Genomic DNA, 16871 nt, shown 5'->3' with positions numbered 1-16871 from the left:
TTCTTCCTTCTCTAAGCCTCGATCTCCCCATCAGCTGGATGAGCCTTGGGCTTGAGGAGTGAGGAGTGATGGTGAAATGGTTAAACTCGTGGGTGCCAGGACTCTGGGCACCTTGTCTGAGTCCCGGGTCCTCAAGCCAATGGGTTCTCCCCCTGAAACTGTCCCTCGGGTGACGCGGGCCCTTTAAGGCAGGCAGAGGGGCAGGGGAGAGAGAGCCTTTAATCACTGCCACACACACCCTGCCCCCAGATAGGGGTTTGGGGGTTTTGGAGCAGAAAATTTATTTAAATCACTTTTTAATTAAAGATGCCAAGCTTTTCTGGGTGCACCCCCTCCCCTCCCCCTACTGCTCTCAGCCGAGGCTTAGGGTGTGGGAGCCAGGGGTCTGGGCCCCCAGCCTCTCTTTGGGTCTTGGGGGGGGGGTGTTGAGGTCCCCTGGCCCAAGCTGATTCTGAAAACAAGGAGCGTGGCCTGATCTGATGGGGGGGGCGGGCGGTAAGTGGATGGAGGGGAGGAGCCAGCTGTGCCTAAAGTGGGTGGCGGCCTTGGTGAAGCCAATGGAGGCAGGGTGGCTGGGGAAAGGCAGAAACAGAGTCTGGCAAAGAGGGAAAGAAGGAAAGGGGGTCAGACTGAGGCCCAGAGCGAGCCGGACAGAGGAGGGGGTTGGGGGGAGAGGGAGGAGGGAGAGGGAGGGAGAGACAGAGACAGAGACCAATGTTATCCCTTGCATCGCTCAGCCCCCAAACAAGGAGGAGGGGCTTGGGCTCTTGGGCATGAATCTTTTGAATTAAAGAGAAGAGCGAGGGGAAAGTAGGAGTGTCTGGGGGAGAACCTGATGGGGAGGCAGGAGACTGGAGGGGGGAGGAGGCGGGAGGCTGGTTTTCTCACTCTTGCTGCCCCCATTCTGTCTGACACACACACAGACACACCCGGGCCCACCTCTCTCAGACCTCAGGCCTCCTCTGCAGAGCTGTCTCCCTTCATTGGTCCTTGGTTAGACATTTGTACCCTTCGTCTCAGGCAGGGGAGGGTGCAGATGGGTCCACGCCCAGCCCTTTGGCTGGCAGGTACCCTGTACTTGCTGGTCCGCCTTGGTCGCATCTGTGAGGTGATGTTTGGGCCCCTATGTGCAGGAATCTGGAAGCATCCCAAGTGCCCGCGTGCATTTCTGTCTGGGTGCGTGTATCTGGGTGTGTCTCTTGGTGTGTGTGTGTGTCTGTCTGTGTGCGTGTCTGTGCGTCTGTGCGTGTGTGTCTGTGTGTGTGTGCATCTCAGCGGGGGCACAGACTCGCACATGAACACCAGCCCCAGGATGGGGTCTCACCCCCTAGCCCCACCCTGCCCCCATTTTATAGATGGGAAGGCCCCGAGCCTAGCCCACCCCGTTGAGACCTGCGTGAATAGATCTGGGGGGCCTCACAGGTCCCCCCAACACCAGTTTCCCCCAGCGTGGCCACCAACCCCTCAGTGGCTGGGCGGGACCCTCTTGCTCTCTTCGGTGCCCCCACCGGAGCACAGGCTACTGGGGCTGTGCCCACCAGGCAGCGGCGACCCCCAGGGCCCCCAGGGTCTGCGCTCGGAGGCTGTGGGAGCCGAGGGAGTGAGCGAGGACCAGCTCAGGGCCCCCCATCTTCTCTCGTGGCTCTGCGAGCCCCCCGCCTCAGTTTCTCATCAGCTGTGTTCGCCTCGCCCTCCTCCCCTACTCCTGATCTCTCTCCAAGGCTCTGTATCTCGGGGGTGGGGAAAAGGGGATCCTATACGAGGGGGCCTCTGTGTCTCTGTTTCGGTCTTGGGTGTCTGTCTGTCCAGCTGTTTGCCTCATGTGTCTCTCCCTCTATTTTTTTGTCTCTCTAACTCCGTGTCTCTCTTTCTCTGGGCGATCTCTCTGTGTCTCTGTCTCCATCTCTCTCTCTCTCTCTCACTCTCACCCCCAGTCTCTCCCCTTCTCTTTCTCTCAGGCCTCCCTCCCTCCCCCACCCCCAGCCCGTCTCTAGGGACCTGTGTCTCTGGGCCTCTGTCTCTCCACCTCTCTGCACCCCCATCCCTGTCCCCGGGTTTCTGCCTTCCTCCAGCCGGCTGCCCAGGCCCTTCATAGATGCACCGCACCGAATCCCCGGTTCCTCCCCCTGTGCCTGGCCCGGCTCCACGAGAAGGAAACATTTATCTTGGTGCCCCCCCCCCCGCCGCCTCCGCGCCCGGGCCCGGCCCCCCTCCTGCCGCCCAGGCCCATCCATCACCAGAGCTGGTGACTCCGGAGGCTCATCTGTCACCCGCTGCCTGCCGCCCCACCAAGCAATCATACCATTAGCCATGGCTGGCCAGAGGCCACCGGGAGGGCCGGGCCCGACGCGGGCGGGGGAGGGGCACAGGGCCGCCCCCACCCCCACCCCCCCGCTTCCCGTTTCTCCGGCCTCTCTCTCCTTTTGCTCCGCATCTGCCTCCCTGTCTCCTTTCTGGGTCTCCCCTCTTCACTCCTCTTCCTGCTCATCCCCTCACCCCCACCCCCACTGCTCTTTCACTCTGTCCCTCCCTGTCTTGGGTGTGTGTGTGTCTGTCCGTCCATCCGTCTGTCTCCTGTGTCTCTCCCTCCCTCTTTTCCTCTCTGTCTCCATCTCTCTCTCTCTCATTCTCAATCTCTCCTTTCCTTTCTCTGTCTCTTCCCCCCTCCCCCTCCCCATCTCTCTCTATCTCTGGGGACCTCTTTCTCTCCTGTCTCTGTTGCCCTCCCCCACCCGATGTTTCGTTCTGGACCCCCTCCCTCCTGCCTCTTGTCTGTTCCTCTTCCCCTCTGTCCTGCGGACCCTCCTCTCCTGACCCCAGCTGCCCCTTTCCAATCCATCATCCTAGACGTTTCCTTCCCTCCACCCCAGGGGGAGAAAATTGCAAGGAGGGCGAGTGCCCTGGGAGGCCCTGAGGACTGAGTCCCTGGAGGCCTGGGAGGCCCATCCCTTCTCGCCAGCCCCCCCCCCCGGCAGCCCTGAGTGCCTGGAAGTCCCCCCTAGAGTCTGACCTCAGTCCTCAGGGAGACAGCAGGATGCAGAGGAGGTGCCGGGAGCAAGCCCTCCCCGTTCCCTGGAGGGACCAGAAGCTCTGTGCTCCCAGGTGCCAGGCGCGGAGAAGGGGGCTGGGGGGTGCGGGGCAAGGGGAGGGGGAGACCTGGGCACAGTGGTGCCTCCCCTCATTCCTTGGTGCCCACAGATTTTCCCACGGGAACAGAGATGCCCCATTCACACCCCTCTGACCCGGTAGCAGTCCCCATGCTGCCTGGGACGCCCCCCACTGAATGAAGCGGCCTTCCCCCTCAGCAGCTGGGGGTTAGTGAATAAACACCCCAATTTCTTCACCCCGGGTTGGGCCCCCAGAGAGGGTTCTACAGAGTCCCCAGCGGACCTCATTGTCCACAGGGGGTGACCTGTTTGTCAACTCACCCCATAATGGTTTCCTTCCGTCTCCCCTCCAGTGTTTCCTGGAATCGCCTTCCAAACAAGCCACTTGCCTTGGGCTGACTTCTCTGGAGCCCAGGCTGAGACAGCGGCCAGCCAGGGACATGGTGGATGGGCAAAAGGGGGGCAAGGCGAGAAGAGACGCCCCCCTCCCAGTGATGGTTAATTGTATGTGTCCACTTGGCTAGGCTATGGTACCCAGTTGTTTGGTCAAACACCAGCCTAGATGTTGCCGTGAAGGTAATTTGCAGGTGAGATTCACACTGAAATCAGTTGACTTTGAGTAAAGCAGGTATCCTCCATAATGTGGGTGGGCCTCACCCTATCAGTTGAAGGTCTTAAAAGGAAAAGACTGAGGTTCTTTGAGAAAGAGGGAATTCGGCACCAGATTGCCTTCAGATTTGAGCTGCAACCTCGGTACTTCCCTGGGTTCCCAGTTTTGGACCTGCCAGACTCCACAATCACATAAGCCAATTCTTTAAAATAAATCCTTTACTATCTGTCTATCTACCTATCTACCTATCTATACATCCTATTGGTTTCATTTCTCTGGGGAACCCTTACTAATATACTTCCAAAACCTAAATTGCTATGAGCATGTGAGGCATGACAAAGAAATAAAACGAACATAAGGGTTCAAGATGCAGCATCCCTCGGGGCTTCCCTGGTGGTGCAGTGGTTGAGAATCCGCCTGCTGCCAATGCAGGGGACATGGGTTCGAGTCCCGGTCCGGGAAGATCCCACATGCCGCGGAGCAACTAAGCCCGTGCGCCACAACTACTGAGCCCGAGCTCTAGAGCCCGCGAGCCACAACCACTGAGCCCGAGCTCTAGAGCCCGGGAGCCACAACTACTGAGCCCACGTGCCACAACTACTGAAGCCCTCGCGCCTAGAGCCCGTGCTCCGCAACAAGAGAAGCCACCGCACTGAGAAGCCCTCGCACCGCAACGAAGAGTAGCCCCCACTCACCACAAATAGAGAAAGCCCGCGTGCAGCAATGAAGACCCAACACAGCCAAAAAAAAAAAAAAAAAAAAAAGATGTAGCATCCTTCAACAGATGAATGGATAAGCAAAATGTGGTATTTTCCTCCAGTAGAATATTATTCCTCCATAAAAACGAATGAAGTTCTGCTCCACGCTACCGCATGGATGGACCTTGAAAACATTACTCATGCTGAGTGAAAAAAGCCAGTCAAAAAATCCCACACATTGTAGGATGCTATTTATGTGAAATGACCAGAATAGGCAAAACCATAGAGACAGGAAGTAGATTAGTGGCTGCCTGGGGGTGGGGTGGGGGGCAAACGTGGCGTTAACTCCTAATGGGTACCGGGTTTCCTTTGGGGGAGATGAAAAAGGTCTGGAACTAGATAGTGATAATGGTTGCACCACATTGTGGTGGTACTAAATGCCACTGAATTGTGCCCTTGAAAATGGTTAAAATGATACATTTTATGTTATCTGTATTTTACCACAATTTAAAAAAAGAGTTCAAGATGTAGAGATCCATAGAAACTCAGAGATAAGAGGCGCTGGTGAATGAGCTCTAGAGATGGTGTGTTAATTTCCTGCTGCTGTTGCAACAAATTAGTGCAGTCTCAGTGACTTAAAACAACACAAATTTATTCTCTCACAGTTCTGGAAGCTGAAAGTCCAAAATCAGTCCCAATTGGCCCAAATCAAGGTGTCAGCAGGGCTGCAATCCCTCCAGAGGCTCTAGGGGAGAATCAGTTCCCTTGCCTCTTCTAGCTTCTGGGGGCTATGGCATTCCTCGGCTTGTAGCCACATTGCTTCAATCTTCAAGGCCAGCAACCTCAAAGCTCTGCCCCGTCTTCACATGGCCTCCTCCTCTGTGCGCAGTATAATCTCCTCTTTGCCTCCCTCTTCTAAGGATACATGTGATCCAGGGTGACCTGGGATCATCTCCCCATCTCGAGATCCTTACTGTAATGACACCTGCAAAATCCTGTTTTGTCATATAAGGGAACACATTCACAGTTTCTGGGAATTAGGATGTGGATATCTTTGGGGGGCTATTATTCAGCCCACCATGAATGACCACCAACAATTCCTCCCCTCCTTCTAGGGTGCCTTCTCCACCCACCAAGAGGTGGTGTCTATCACCCTGCCCCTTGAATCTTGTGACTTGCTTTGACCCACAGAATATGGCAGACGTGGCCTTACAGCTTCCACGCTGGCTCTCTTGGAACCCAGCCACCATGCTGCAAAGAAGTTGGTCTCGACAACTAGGGGAGGAAGGGGGGCTCCAGAGGGAAGTGAGGTGGCCCAGCCCACAGACAGCGACCACTGCCAGCCATGAACGAGGGCACCTTGCACATTCGAGCCCCAGCCAAGCTCCAAGACATAGGCGGCCACACGATGACGTCAGCCAACACCACCATCAACACACAGAATCATTCAAATCATTGTTTTAAGCCACCAAGTTTCAGGGTGGTTTGTTACTCAGAAATAGATAACTGATACACCACACACAGAGACACAGACACAGCGGCGGTGGGTGGGGGCCACTGACATTTGGAAACAGAGAGATAAGGTGGTGGGGGTGGCGGAAGATATAGATCGAGGAAGCAAAGCAGAGAAACAGAGAGGTGAAAGGGTCAAAAAGAGACAGAGACCTCTGGAAAGAGATGAGTCAGGGGGCAGACAGCAGTGCACAGACAAGATACAAAAAAAGAGAGAAACAGAAATTGTCAAGAAAGATAGGGGCTAAAAAAAAGAAAAAAGAAAAAGACACGGGCTCCTGTCAACAGCCCCAGTTAAGCTTTCAGCTGACAGCCAGCATCAACTGTCAGCCAGGTGAGTGAGTTATCTTAGGAGTTAGTGAGTTGCCTTCAGATAACTGTAGGCTCATCTGACAGCTGATTGCAATCATGGGAGACCCCAAGTCAACCCGCAGAGCCTAAGTCAACTGGAGCCAACCACATAACCATGAGAGACAATAACTTGTCATTTTAAGCCACTAAGTTTTGGATGGTTGTTATGTAGCAACAGATAACCAGAACAGGATGCATGGAGTGTCACAGAAAGGCAAGTGAGGGGATTGGGGGAGTAGGGGGAGGTTTTAAGATGAAGATTTAGTTGGAGGAAATAGATTAAGAACTTGGGAAACTGTTAGAAAGATGAAAAAGAGGAAATGTGCATTTCAGAATTTGGGGAAGGTTAGAGGATCAGGACCTGGATACAGATGAGGACCTGGATCTCAAAACAGATGATGCAGAGGATCTAGGGCCCTTTGGCATTAACTTCAGTGGTGCTTTCATCCAGTACCCACAATCTGATTGGTTTGTGGAGCATCAGCTCTGTGAGTTCCCTCAAACCTTTTTGCAGAAGAGACTGTTCATTGCCCCTCAACCTCCAATTTCTCACTTTTCCTTAAAAATTCTCTATGATTTTTAGCATAATGACTCAGAATTAAAACCACTTTCCCCCCAGCTCCTCTTGCAGCTCAGTGTGGCCAGATGATTCAGGTCTGGACACTCAGATGCAGCAGGAATCTTTAAGTGGAACTCCTGGGTCAAAGCCTTACAGAGGACGGTGGATCCGGGACCTCTCCTTCCCTCTCCATCCTTCTGGTTGGAGGATGATGACATGGAGGTACACCATCCTGGACTAAACAGATGAGGGTCATATTCTAGCTTTGTCAGAGCAACAAGGTAGAAGCACGTTCTGTATTGCCCCCCTGAAATGGAGGTGCCATACCAGACGTGAACTGTTACATAAGAAAGAAACTCTTATCTTATTTAAACCACCATTATTTTGGATCCTTGTTATTCACATCTAAACCCATATCTAACTGCTATTAATAAAAATCGTAAGTCCTTACGAGGACTTACTTGGAAAATAGAACTACTCCCACCTGTTAAGCTCTTACTTTGTGCCAGGTGTTAGTCTAAAAATATATATGCATATATTTAATACAACAATCCTGTGAAACAGGTACTATTAGTTCCTATTATTATTATTATCCCCATTTTCCAGATGAGGGAACTGAAGCACCCAGAAAGTAAATCATTATGTCATGTTGCATCCCATGACAAATAATTCAAATCACTCCCAAGCTGCCCCTTGGATCGCCTCGCATCCCGGTGAGGATGCATGGCGTTTGGGGTAGGATGAAGGGGCGTTTGTAATATTCCTTGTCTCGTGCACATCCCAAGCTCTGGAGACGCCCCTCTTTGAAGCTGAGACCTCACTCCTCTCCCTGTCCCCAGACTCACACCTTTTCCTGTTCACGTCTGGTAAAATAGAGGTGTCCTGATCCCGTTCTGCACCCTGGCTGTCGTCCTCTACCATCTCTGTCCTTCCTCGCTGTGAGACTTGGGGCAAGTTGCTTCGCCTCTCTGAGCCTCAGTTTCCTCACTGGTAGAAGGGGGGGGTACTCCGGGGACTGGCAGAGGACTGGACGAGGCTGTGCCCTGGGAAGCCCAGCACCGTGCCGGCATCGTGGCTGCCCCCTAACTGCCCGCTGCTGTTGGCGCTGTTCTCAAGAGCTTCAGCCCCCTTGCATTCGGTGCCCTCCTGCTCCACGTCTCCCCACCTTGCAGGAAAAGCCCTCTCAGGTCCCGTAGCTTCCTCCCTTTCTCTCGAGATTCTCCAAAGCGTGGTCTATATGCTCTGCCTCAGTTTCCCCAACTTCCACCCCCTCCTCACTCTATATCAGCCTGACTTCTGCCCCCACACCCTCCCCCTAGCTGCTCCCATCAAAACCTAAACCCAAGGGTAGCCTCTAAGTTCTCATCTTCCTCCACCTCTCCATGGCCGCCTTGGGTCCTGTTGACCACACCTTCATTCTGGAAACTTCTCTCGGCTTCAGGTGCCCCAGTCTCCTGGCTTCCCACCTACTTCTCTGGCTTCTCCATCGACAGGTCTCCTCCCACCTTCCACGTGCCCCTTAGATATTGGGGCTCCTCAAGGCACTGCTTTCTTCTCACACCACCCACGCCCCGGGCAGCCCAACCCCTCCGGCGGCTCGGTGATACCTCATTGCCAACAAATCCCAAATCTCTCTCAAGTGCAGCCTCCTCTACTGAACTCCAGGTGTCCCCTGGCTGTCTCCCCACCCTGACATCTCCTCTGGATGTCCCACTGGCATCTCACGTTCAGCATGTACTCACCTGAATCCAGCATATCCTTCAAACCTGTTCTTGCTACTTGCCCCCCACTTGGCCCCCCGCGCCCAGGGGAGACCTCACTCTCTGGTCTGGAAACTGTCCACGTTGCCCAGCCCCTCCCAGATGCGCTCCCCACGTGTCCACACTCCATTCTTGCTTGCAGGATTCAACCACTTGCAAGACTGTGAAAAAGTCACTAACTCGCGAGGCTGCACACCTTTCCATAGGCTGTGCCCTTTATCCGGACACCCCACCCCCACCCCCCCTCCTCTGAAACAGTTACCTTTCTTTAGGAAACCCGCATCAACCCCGGCTCTCCTGCTCAGGCGACGCAGGGTCCTTCTCTTCTGCGTTCCCAGGATACCCTATGACGCGGAATAGTTTGTGGCTGAGGGCGTGGGGGCGTGGCTAGGTTAGCTACTGGGTGATGGATGAGGGCGTGGCTAGTGCAGCTCCTGGGTAATGAGTGGGGGCGTGGCTAGGGGGAGCTTAGGGCCGATCTTCAGAGTGTCTGGTGCATGCCGGTGTGTCCTGGCAGAGGATGAGGGGAGCATGGAAAAACCCAGATTATTTGGTGTATTTCATAGTTGCCCAAATCTCCATCAAAGACTTCATTAGCCCTGCCCTCGTGAATCCCAACTTCCCACGGGGAGGCTGTTTTTCCAGGCAGAATTTCAAAGTTTTATGGCAACTTTTACAGAAATCACAAAGAAAAGAGACAGCGACTGGTGCTGATGAGCTAGGAGTAGAGAAGGCAAGGGGGCAACAGGTCTGGGACGCTGGGGCTGACGCACAGCAGGACGATAGGACGCTAAACACCTGTGGGAAGAAGAGTGCTACGGGGGTTGCGGGCTCATCCTCAGGGTCCCAAGAAGTGGGCAGCACTCCTCGCACCCCAAGTGTGTCCTTTGGGCAGGAAACATCAACAGTAAGAAAATGCACATGGCCTACCAACAGATGGGTGGCCTCCAAAGTTAAAAATGCCCACCCAGACCCCCTGGCCCCAGTCCCACCCTCCCACCCACCCCTGCTCCCCATCAGGCAGAGAGATGTGGCAGCATTTGCTGGCTTGTAGCATTGGTCCTCTGGGACCCTCGGTCTCCTCTTCGAGGGTCCTGCCCGGATTGGCTGGCACTGAGGGCAAAATGAGCCTTCTAGATAGTCAGGGGAGATTGGCTGTACTCCCTTGGATTCCTGGCCTCCTCCCCAAAGCCAGTTCTCACGGCTGGGGGAGTCTGCTGCCCTCTCAGTAGAAAAGTCTGTCACCCTTTCCCCAAGTCATGCACCCTCCCGCGTCCCCCCCTCCCCCAAACACACTATGTACACACATAGCCCCTCCCCCCACCTCCAAGGCGTGGCTGGGCTCTCAGAGGTAGTGGAGGCAAGTGAGGGCGCTGGAAAGTGAGAAGTTACAGGTCCAAGATGTGCCTCCTCCAGCTCTGGAAACCCAAACTTTCCCCTCCCTTCTCCAAGCCTTGAGAATTAGTGTCCTCCCAAGGGCCTGAGTGGAGAAATCAGGGAAGGTGTGCCCCCCTGTGCACATACCCATCTGTTCCTCCCCCATCCCCCGAGGCCCACAGAGCTCCCTGAGGGTTGGGGGAAAGCGCTGAGATCTGTGACCTCCTGGGATGGATCAGCATCCTTCAAGGGCCCCCCAGGCAGGGCTGAGTTCTGAGGCCCTGGGGCACAGGTCCGTGGAAGTGGTGAGGCGGTCCAGACTCTAGAGGAAGGGGGACTTATGGCATGGAGCAAGGCTGGGTGTCTAGGGAGACACATGGGAGACTCTGGAGAGGATTACGGATGAGGGAGCGTTCTCTGGGGAGGGGCCTCGAGGTGGAAATTGCTCCAGTAACAAAACAAAGCCAGTAACGAACAGGGACGGAGGGGCTGGAGTTGCAGGTAACTGAGGGGCTGTTCTTCGCAGGAGGACCTGGGGAGGCTCCCGAGGGGAAGGGAGGAGGCTGTGAGTAGGGACCGAGGACAGGGGCAGATGGCTTCCCAGGAGAGGAGGCTGAATCCCTGGAGAACAGAGGAGAGCCAGTCGAGCACGGAGGCGGTGGTCTCGAGGGGCAGGCCGAGTCCCTCGTGGGGGGGGGGACCCTAGAAGCCCCGGATGTGGCAGTAAGCCTCCAGGCTGGCGAAGAGAATGTAGAGGAACCAGAGGCCCAGGAAGAGCGCGGTGGTGGCGAGCTTGGGGCCGCGCGGGCCGCCCAGCTCGCCGCCGATGTGCGGCCGGCGCCGGTACAGCAGCACGGCGATCCCCACGAAGGCGAAGACGGTGAAGAGCGTGACGGAGAAAGCCAGCGTGCCGGTGCGCACCTCGAAGGGGCGGCCCTGCACCGCCCAGTACACGGCGGCCACCGACCAGGCCACGCCCAGGCCCAGGAACACGTTCACGGCGTTGGAGCCCGTCACGTTGCCGATGGACGCGTCGGCGCACTGGTCCTGCAGCGCCGCCACCTTGCTGGCGAACGTGTCTGCAGGGTCAGAGACACCGCGGGTCAGGGCGGGTCAGGGGGGCTCCGCGGGCCCGCCCACGAGCTTCCGCCTGGCTTCGTCAGTCACTTGCCCCCCAGACACCCGCCAGCACCCCGCTGGCCCCAAGGATCCAGACTCCTCACCCCAGTGTCGCGCGGGCCTCGCCTCCCACTCCTGGAGTTCTGTGCCCTTGACCCCACCCAGGGCCAAAGTCGATCGCCATCTCTGTGCCTGCTCGCTACAGGCCCCGCTGCCTGCTTTCTATGGAACGTGTCTGCATCCAATGGGATCCAGTACCTACCCTCTGGAACTCAGCGCCTCTCTCAATGGGACCCGCTGCCTGCTTTCTATGGGACCCACTACATGGTTCCTATCAAGTCCTCACCTTAATGAGACCCCTCTCCCATCACCTGTCTCTTCAATGCCTTGCCACCTTCTTTCTATGGAACCCATCGTCTGGTTTCTACCATTTCCCACCGCCTGAGTTCTATGGGACATTCCATTTGTTGCTTTGGGGGAGGATTCAGTTGACATATTGCATCTATGGGCCCCCCTGCCTAGTTTCTATTATTCCCCGCCATTGCCTATGTTCTATGGGGTCTGCTGCTTGCCCTCTACAAGACTTGCTGCCCGCTCTCTGTGCGACTCAATCTGCTTTCTGTGGGACACGCACACTACCTGATTTTTGTGGAATCAACTCTATTCTCTGGGACTTGCTGCCTGCTTTCGCTGGGAATCACTAGCTGTTTCCCATGAACCCACCGCCTGTGTTTCTACAGGCCCAATTATCCCATTGCCACCTGGCTGGACAGAATAAATGTTAGGCCCCCGCCACATGCACCCCTCGTCCATCAATTCCCCACTTGGCTTCCGTCAAACGTACGGCTTCGCTTCTCTGGCCTTCACCCATTCCTGAACATCTCCCCAAGACTGAAAGTCTCTGGTGTGGAGGGCAGGCTTCACAGACCCATTCACCAATGGTCGCTTTCTACAGGGCCCATCACCTGCTGTCTGGGCCTACAGCGCCACCACCTGGCTGTCGAGCACATGGACGTGGAAAAGAAAGGTGTCTGCCTCCCCGCCCGGCCTCCTCCCTCCTACAGGAATTTCAGTCTCCTCCACCTGGTTTCTAAGGGACCCTCCCTCAGATTTGGGGGGGAAGAGGGGATCACGTACAGTGCAGTCCCTGAGGCCTCACTATCTTATTCCTATGGCACCTCCTCCAACATGTGGTTTCTACTCTGACTCTCATCTTAGTTAAAGCTTTGAGATTCACTGGCCTGGTTCCTATCATGACCAGCAACAAAGGTCTATGGGATCTTTCATCTGGTTGCTTGGCAGGGGGAGGAAAGGGAATATGAACATCTTGTTTCTGTGGAACTCACTGCATGGTTTCTCTGAAGCTCCCACCTTATTTCTGTGGGACCCTCCTTCCAACACCTGTCTCTTCAATGTCCTGCCACTTTCTTTCCCTGGAATCCATCGTCTGGTTTCTACCATTTCCCACCATCTTAGTTCTATGGGACATTCTACCTGCTTGCTTTTGGGGAGGATTCAATTCACATATTGAATCCATGGGTTCCCTCCGCCTAATTTCTATTATACCCACCTGCCTATTTCCAAGGGACCCACCATATGGGTTCTGTATGATTCCACCACCTTATTTCTGCAGGACCTTTCTCTTAGGGTCCACCTGCCTGGCTTCTCTGAGACACTCCCCCAACAAGTGGTCTCCTGAGGGGTTACCGGGGATGGAGGTGCCCAGGGCCACGAAGACGACAGCATTGACAGAGTCCTTGAGGCCAACGGTGCAGCCGAAGTGGGAGGCGAGGTCCCCAATGAGGGCGGTGAGCAGCCCGATGACCAGGATGCAGACACCGAAGCAGGCCCAGCCGTGGCAGTACTCGGTGGGGGGCACGCAGGCGAACAGAACCTTCCAGAACACCGTCAGGAAGTGCATGACGTAGTCAAAGCATGACGGCAGTCGCTCCTCCCGGGACCCGTCCTCCTCCTCCTCCTCGTCCCCTGTGGGCACACGACCCAGCTGGGGCACACACCCATGCCTTCTTCCTCGCCTACAGAGCCCCCCTTTTGTTCGACTTCTAGGCAGCCAGTCCCCAACGAATAGCTTTCCCAGAATCCCCTGCAGCTAAGAGAATGTATGGGGCCAGGTAAAAATATTCATTTTCTCAGAATCATTTGAAGCTAGAGGAGGCCATGTGCCCAGATAAAAATATGCAGTTTCCCAGGATCCCTTCTGCTAGGGGTGGCCAGGTCCCTAGCTAAAGATATGCCTTTCCCAGAAGCCTTTACAGCTACTGACAGCCAGGTCTGCAGCTAGAAATATTCACTTCCTCTGATTCATTGCAGCTGACAGTAGCCACATGCTCAGCTAAAGGTGCTCACTTTCCCAGAATCCCCTGAGGCTAGAGAGAACTATGTGCCCATCTAACATTAGTCACTTTCCCAGAATCCTTTGAGGCTAGCAGCAGCACTGTCCTCAGATAAAAATTCACTTTCCCAGAATTCCATGCAGCCAACAGCAGTCAGGTCCTCAGCTAAATATTTGGTTTCCCAGAACACCTTGCAGCAGCGGTCGTGTGATCCAGTCTGGCCATGAGACATAAACAGAGGGTTTCTGGAAAGCTCTAGCTTTCCTGATAGGGGTGCTGTTGTTATAGATGTGTTTTCTGAGATTTGGAAAGGATGCATCATCCTTAGAGCTGTTTGTGTCACCTATTGTGACCCAGTTTGACCCACTTTTGACCTGCAGTGCCTTGTGTAATGGGAAAATGCAAATGAAATGTCTTCCTATCTCACCTGAAACTGATAAGCAGAAAGCAATGAATGAGAAGCAATGAACACACTTGAGTGTGCTGCGAATTACATCTGGAAGGATGCTGATAAGAAACATTGTAACCCCTGATCAGTTGCTCACAGCCAGTCAGGAAATAAAAGCCAGACCAGGCACCAAATCATGCAGCCACTTTCCATGGTCCCACCCAATGGTTCCTTGGAATGTCAGGGAGCACAGGACAGCTGGTGGCAGTGGAGGCAGAGAGAGACTGATGGATTTGGGGATTCAGGTCATATATCCCTTTCCCACTTTTCTAGCTCACTTAGCCACTTGGCTTGTTAAAGAAATAAATGGTTGAATTTGTAAATGCTTAACTAAGTGGTTTGTGAGGCTTCTCGGTTCTGCATGTTGCATCACAAAGAAAATGTTTTTGCTGCGACCCCAAGTAAAATGCAATTGGAAACTAGAACTGGAACGGGCACTCTGCCCGTTCCGGCTTCCGTGCTTCCTTTCTTCCTGCCTGGAATATGGACTTGACACCTGGAGGTACAGCAGCCGTCCTGCAACCATGAGGACAACAGCTGGGAATGGGAAAGAGAAATAAAGAAGGGGCCTGGGCCTTTAATGACATTACTGAGCTGCTGCTAACTCTTGATTGCCTCCTACAGATCTTTATTGTTCTGTGAGAAAAAATGAAGTCTAGTGTGCTTAAACCACTTATGGTCAAGTTTTCCGTTGTTTGCCACTGAATGCATCCCTAATTGACCACACAGAGACATGGCGAAGGTCAGAGCAGAGAGGACACACTCTTGGGAGGGAGGGGGCTGCTATCACTCCGTCTCTTGGGGCTTCTCCCTGCCCTGCTCCAAATCCTGCCTTGGCTCCCCTTGCTCTCAGATCCAGGCCCACACCCCTGAGCTTGGCATTCCAGTACCCACAGGCTCTGGCCTCTGCTGACTTCTCCAGCCTCTCCCATCGAGAGGGAGCCTCACGGGTATGCCTGTGGTTCTGGAGCCGACTCTTTGGTGTCAAACCCTGTGTGATCTTGAATCAGTGTCCTAACCTGTCTGAGCCTCTGAATGTCTATCTGAGAAATGCGAATAATAATCAGACCTGCCTCAAGAGAGGGCTGTGATGACTACATGAGCCAGGCCATATAATGTGTTCTCTGTGGGGCCTGGCACATCTCCACTGTGAGTGTCATCGTAGCAGCCATTGTTGAAGGTCCATTCCGGTGCCTGGGGGGGGGGGGGGGGGGCGGGATTCAAAGATGCCTGAAACCAAGTCCAGCCTGCAAAGAACCTTCCACCGGGAGGTAAAGGAAATACAAAATCACCTCTAAGTGCAAGATGGGACATGATTCATCCCCTAAGGGAGCGAGAACGAGCACCTCAAGAAGCTTCGGGCTCACGCGAGGAACCAGAAGGAACAAAGCACAAAATGATCAAGCCCCAACCCAGATACTCGGGATACATTCATTAAATGAGTTCGCACAGGAAATGGACTTCAAAGCTGCCTGACACTCAATTTGTCTTCATCGTAATCATCGTGATTATTATTACTGTTATTATTACCATAATGGTTTTATTCTTCCTCTACCACTTCCTCTGATCTAATCACTTGCTGTCTATAGACCCATGGCCTCCAAGACCACCAGCTCACACCCAGTTTCAGTTTCATGCAACCTTCACTAAGCGCCTATAGAGGGACGTCTCCGGCTCCCCACTGTTCTTGAAGCTCAACTTCCTCACCACATCCTCTCAGACCCTGCGTGAACCATCTCCTGCCAGTTTTGACAGCCTCAACTCACACCCCATCCCACCCTCTCCCTCTTCCTTCCACAGGCTCTCTCCACTTCCAGGAGTTCCCCTCATTCAAAACACACTCCATGGGGAAAACAAAGAAAAGAAAAGAAAAAAGCTCCATGGCTCCCCACCGCACCTAAAATGATACCCCAGCCCTCTGCTGTGGCCTCTAAGGCCTTTGGGGTCTGAACCCTGCTCGTTTCTCATGTCTCATCCCATGCCTTTTCTTCATGCCTGAAACCAATCACACTCCCTAAATGTGCCATCATCTTGCACATTTCCAGACTCCGGTTTTCCCTCTGCCTGGCTCCCTCCTCCTGGCTAACTCTTACTCCTATTTGAAGACTCAGATCAGAAGGCTCCTCCTCCAGGAAGCCCTCCCTGACCTTCAAGTTGGGTCAGACACCCGATGTGGTCTCCCATAGCTCCCTGGGGACCCCGTCCCAGGCCTGCCCAATCTGGGCTGTCACTCTCTCGTGACAGGCTGTTCCCCCACTGGACACTGGGCTCTGTCAGGACAGGTCCCCCGAGCTGTCATGATCATTTCTTTGTCCCCAGCAATGGCCTTGTATAGGACCGGGTCCAGAGGATCCTTCAGAAGTAGATGTTGAAAGAATGTGGCTTCAGAGGGAGATGCCACTCCGTTTCTATGAGGCCTACAATCTGGTGTCTCTAGGCCTGCTACCGGGTACTTTTCCATCCCTGATGCCTCGTTTCTTTTGATCCCACCGACCAGTTTCTTTCCACCCACAAGTCCTCATGTGTTTTCAGTTCCCACCAGCTTGGCCTCCCTGAAGGAAACCTGATGTTATTCAAGGGACAGAAGTCCTGAGTTCCACCCGGGTCCTTTCTGGATTCCCCGAGGGACTTCAGGCCGGCCCCTCTTATGTCTCTTGGCCTCAGTTTCCCCCATTCCTATCGCAGATGGCCAGTGTTACCTCCAAGATTGTCTGTGAATTCATGCCATCATATATCTGGCCACAGGGGGGCAGTGTGCGCCTGTCCGAGGCCTAAGGGGGTGAGAACCCGCTCAGGTGGGAGAGCTGGGCGCCCTGGAGACTGTCTCCACGGCAACAGAGGAACCCGGGCTGTGGGGAAAGGCCACGCCACTTAACCTGTTTCCACCCTCCAATTACCTGACGCCAGGAGAAAGCCCGGGCTGGGATCCCACCGCTTCACAGCTCTCCACCCCTGCCCCTGTCTCCACCAACTTTC

The 16871-nt window shown here is 54.5% G+C and overlaps 1 protein-coding gene across 2 annotated transcripts in view; it reads right to left on the bottom strand.

Moving 5' to 3' along the window:
* Positions 1–5046: 5046 nt before the first annotated feature.
* Positions 5047–16871, bottom strand: part of SLC8A2 (solute carrier family 8 member A2) — a 35788-nt gene continuing 23963 nt past the window's right edge. Inside the window, exons 9-10 of one of the 2 annotated variants that reach the window (XM_059045743.2) lie at positions 12801–13079; positions 5047–11053 (exon numbers count right to left, since the gene is read on the bottom strand). In XM_059045743.2, the coding sequence (XP_058901726.1) occupies positions 10677–11053; positions 12801–13079 (656 nt within the window). In that variant the 3' untranslated portion in view covers positions 5047–10676. The remainder of the gene's footprint in view (positions 11054–12800; positions 13080–16871) is intronic. The other variant, XM_067020405.1, reaches the window with a different exon arrangement.

The sequence above is a fragment of the Kogia breviceps genome, chromosome 18 (genome assembly GCF_026419965.1).
Source record: "Kogia breviceps isolate mKogBre1 chromosome 18, mKogBre1 haplotype 1, whole genome shotgun sequence".
Lineage (NCBI taxonomy): Eukaryota > Metazoa > Chordata > Mammalia > Artiodactyla > Physeteridae > Kogia > Kogia breviceps.
The sequence above is the reverse complement of the archived record's forward strand: the minus strand, read 5'-3'. Positions and strand labels throughout refer to the sequence as shown.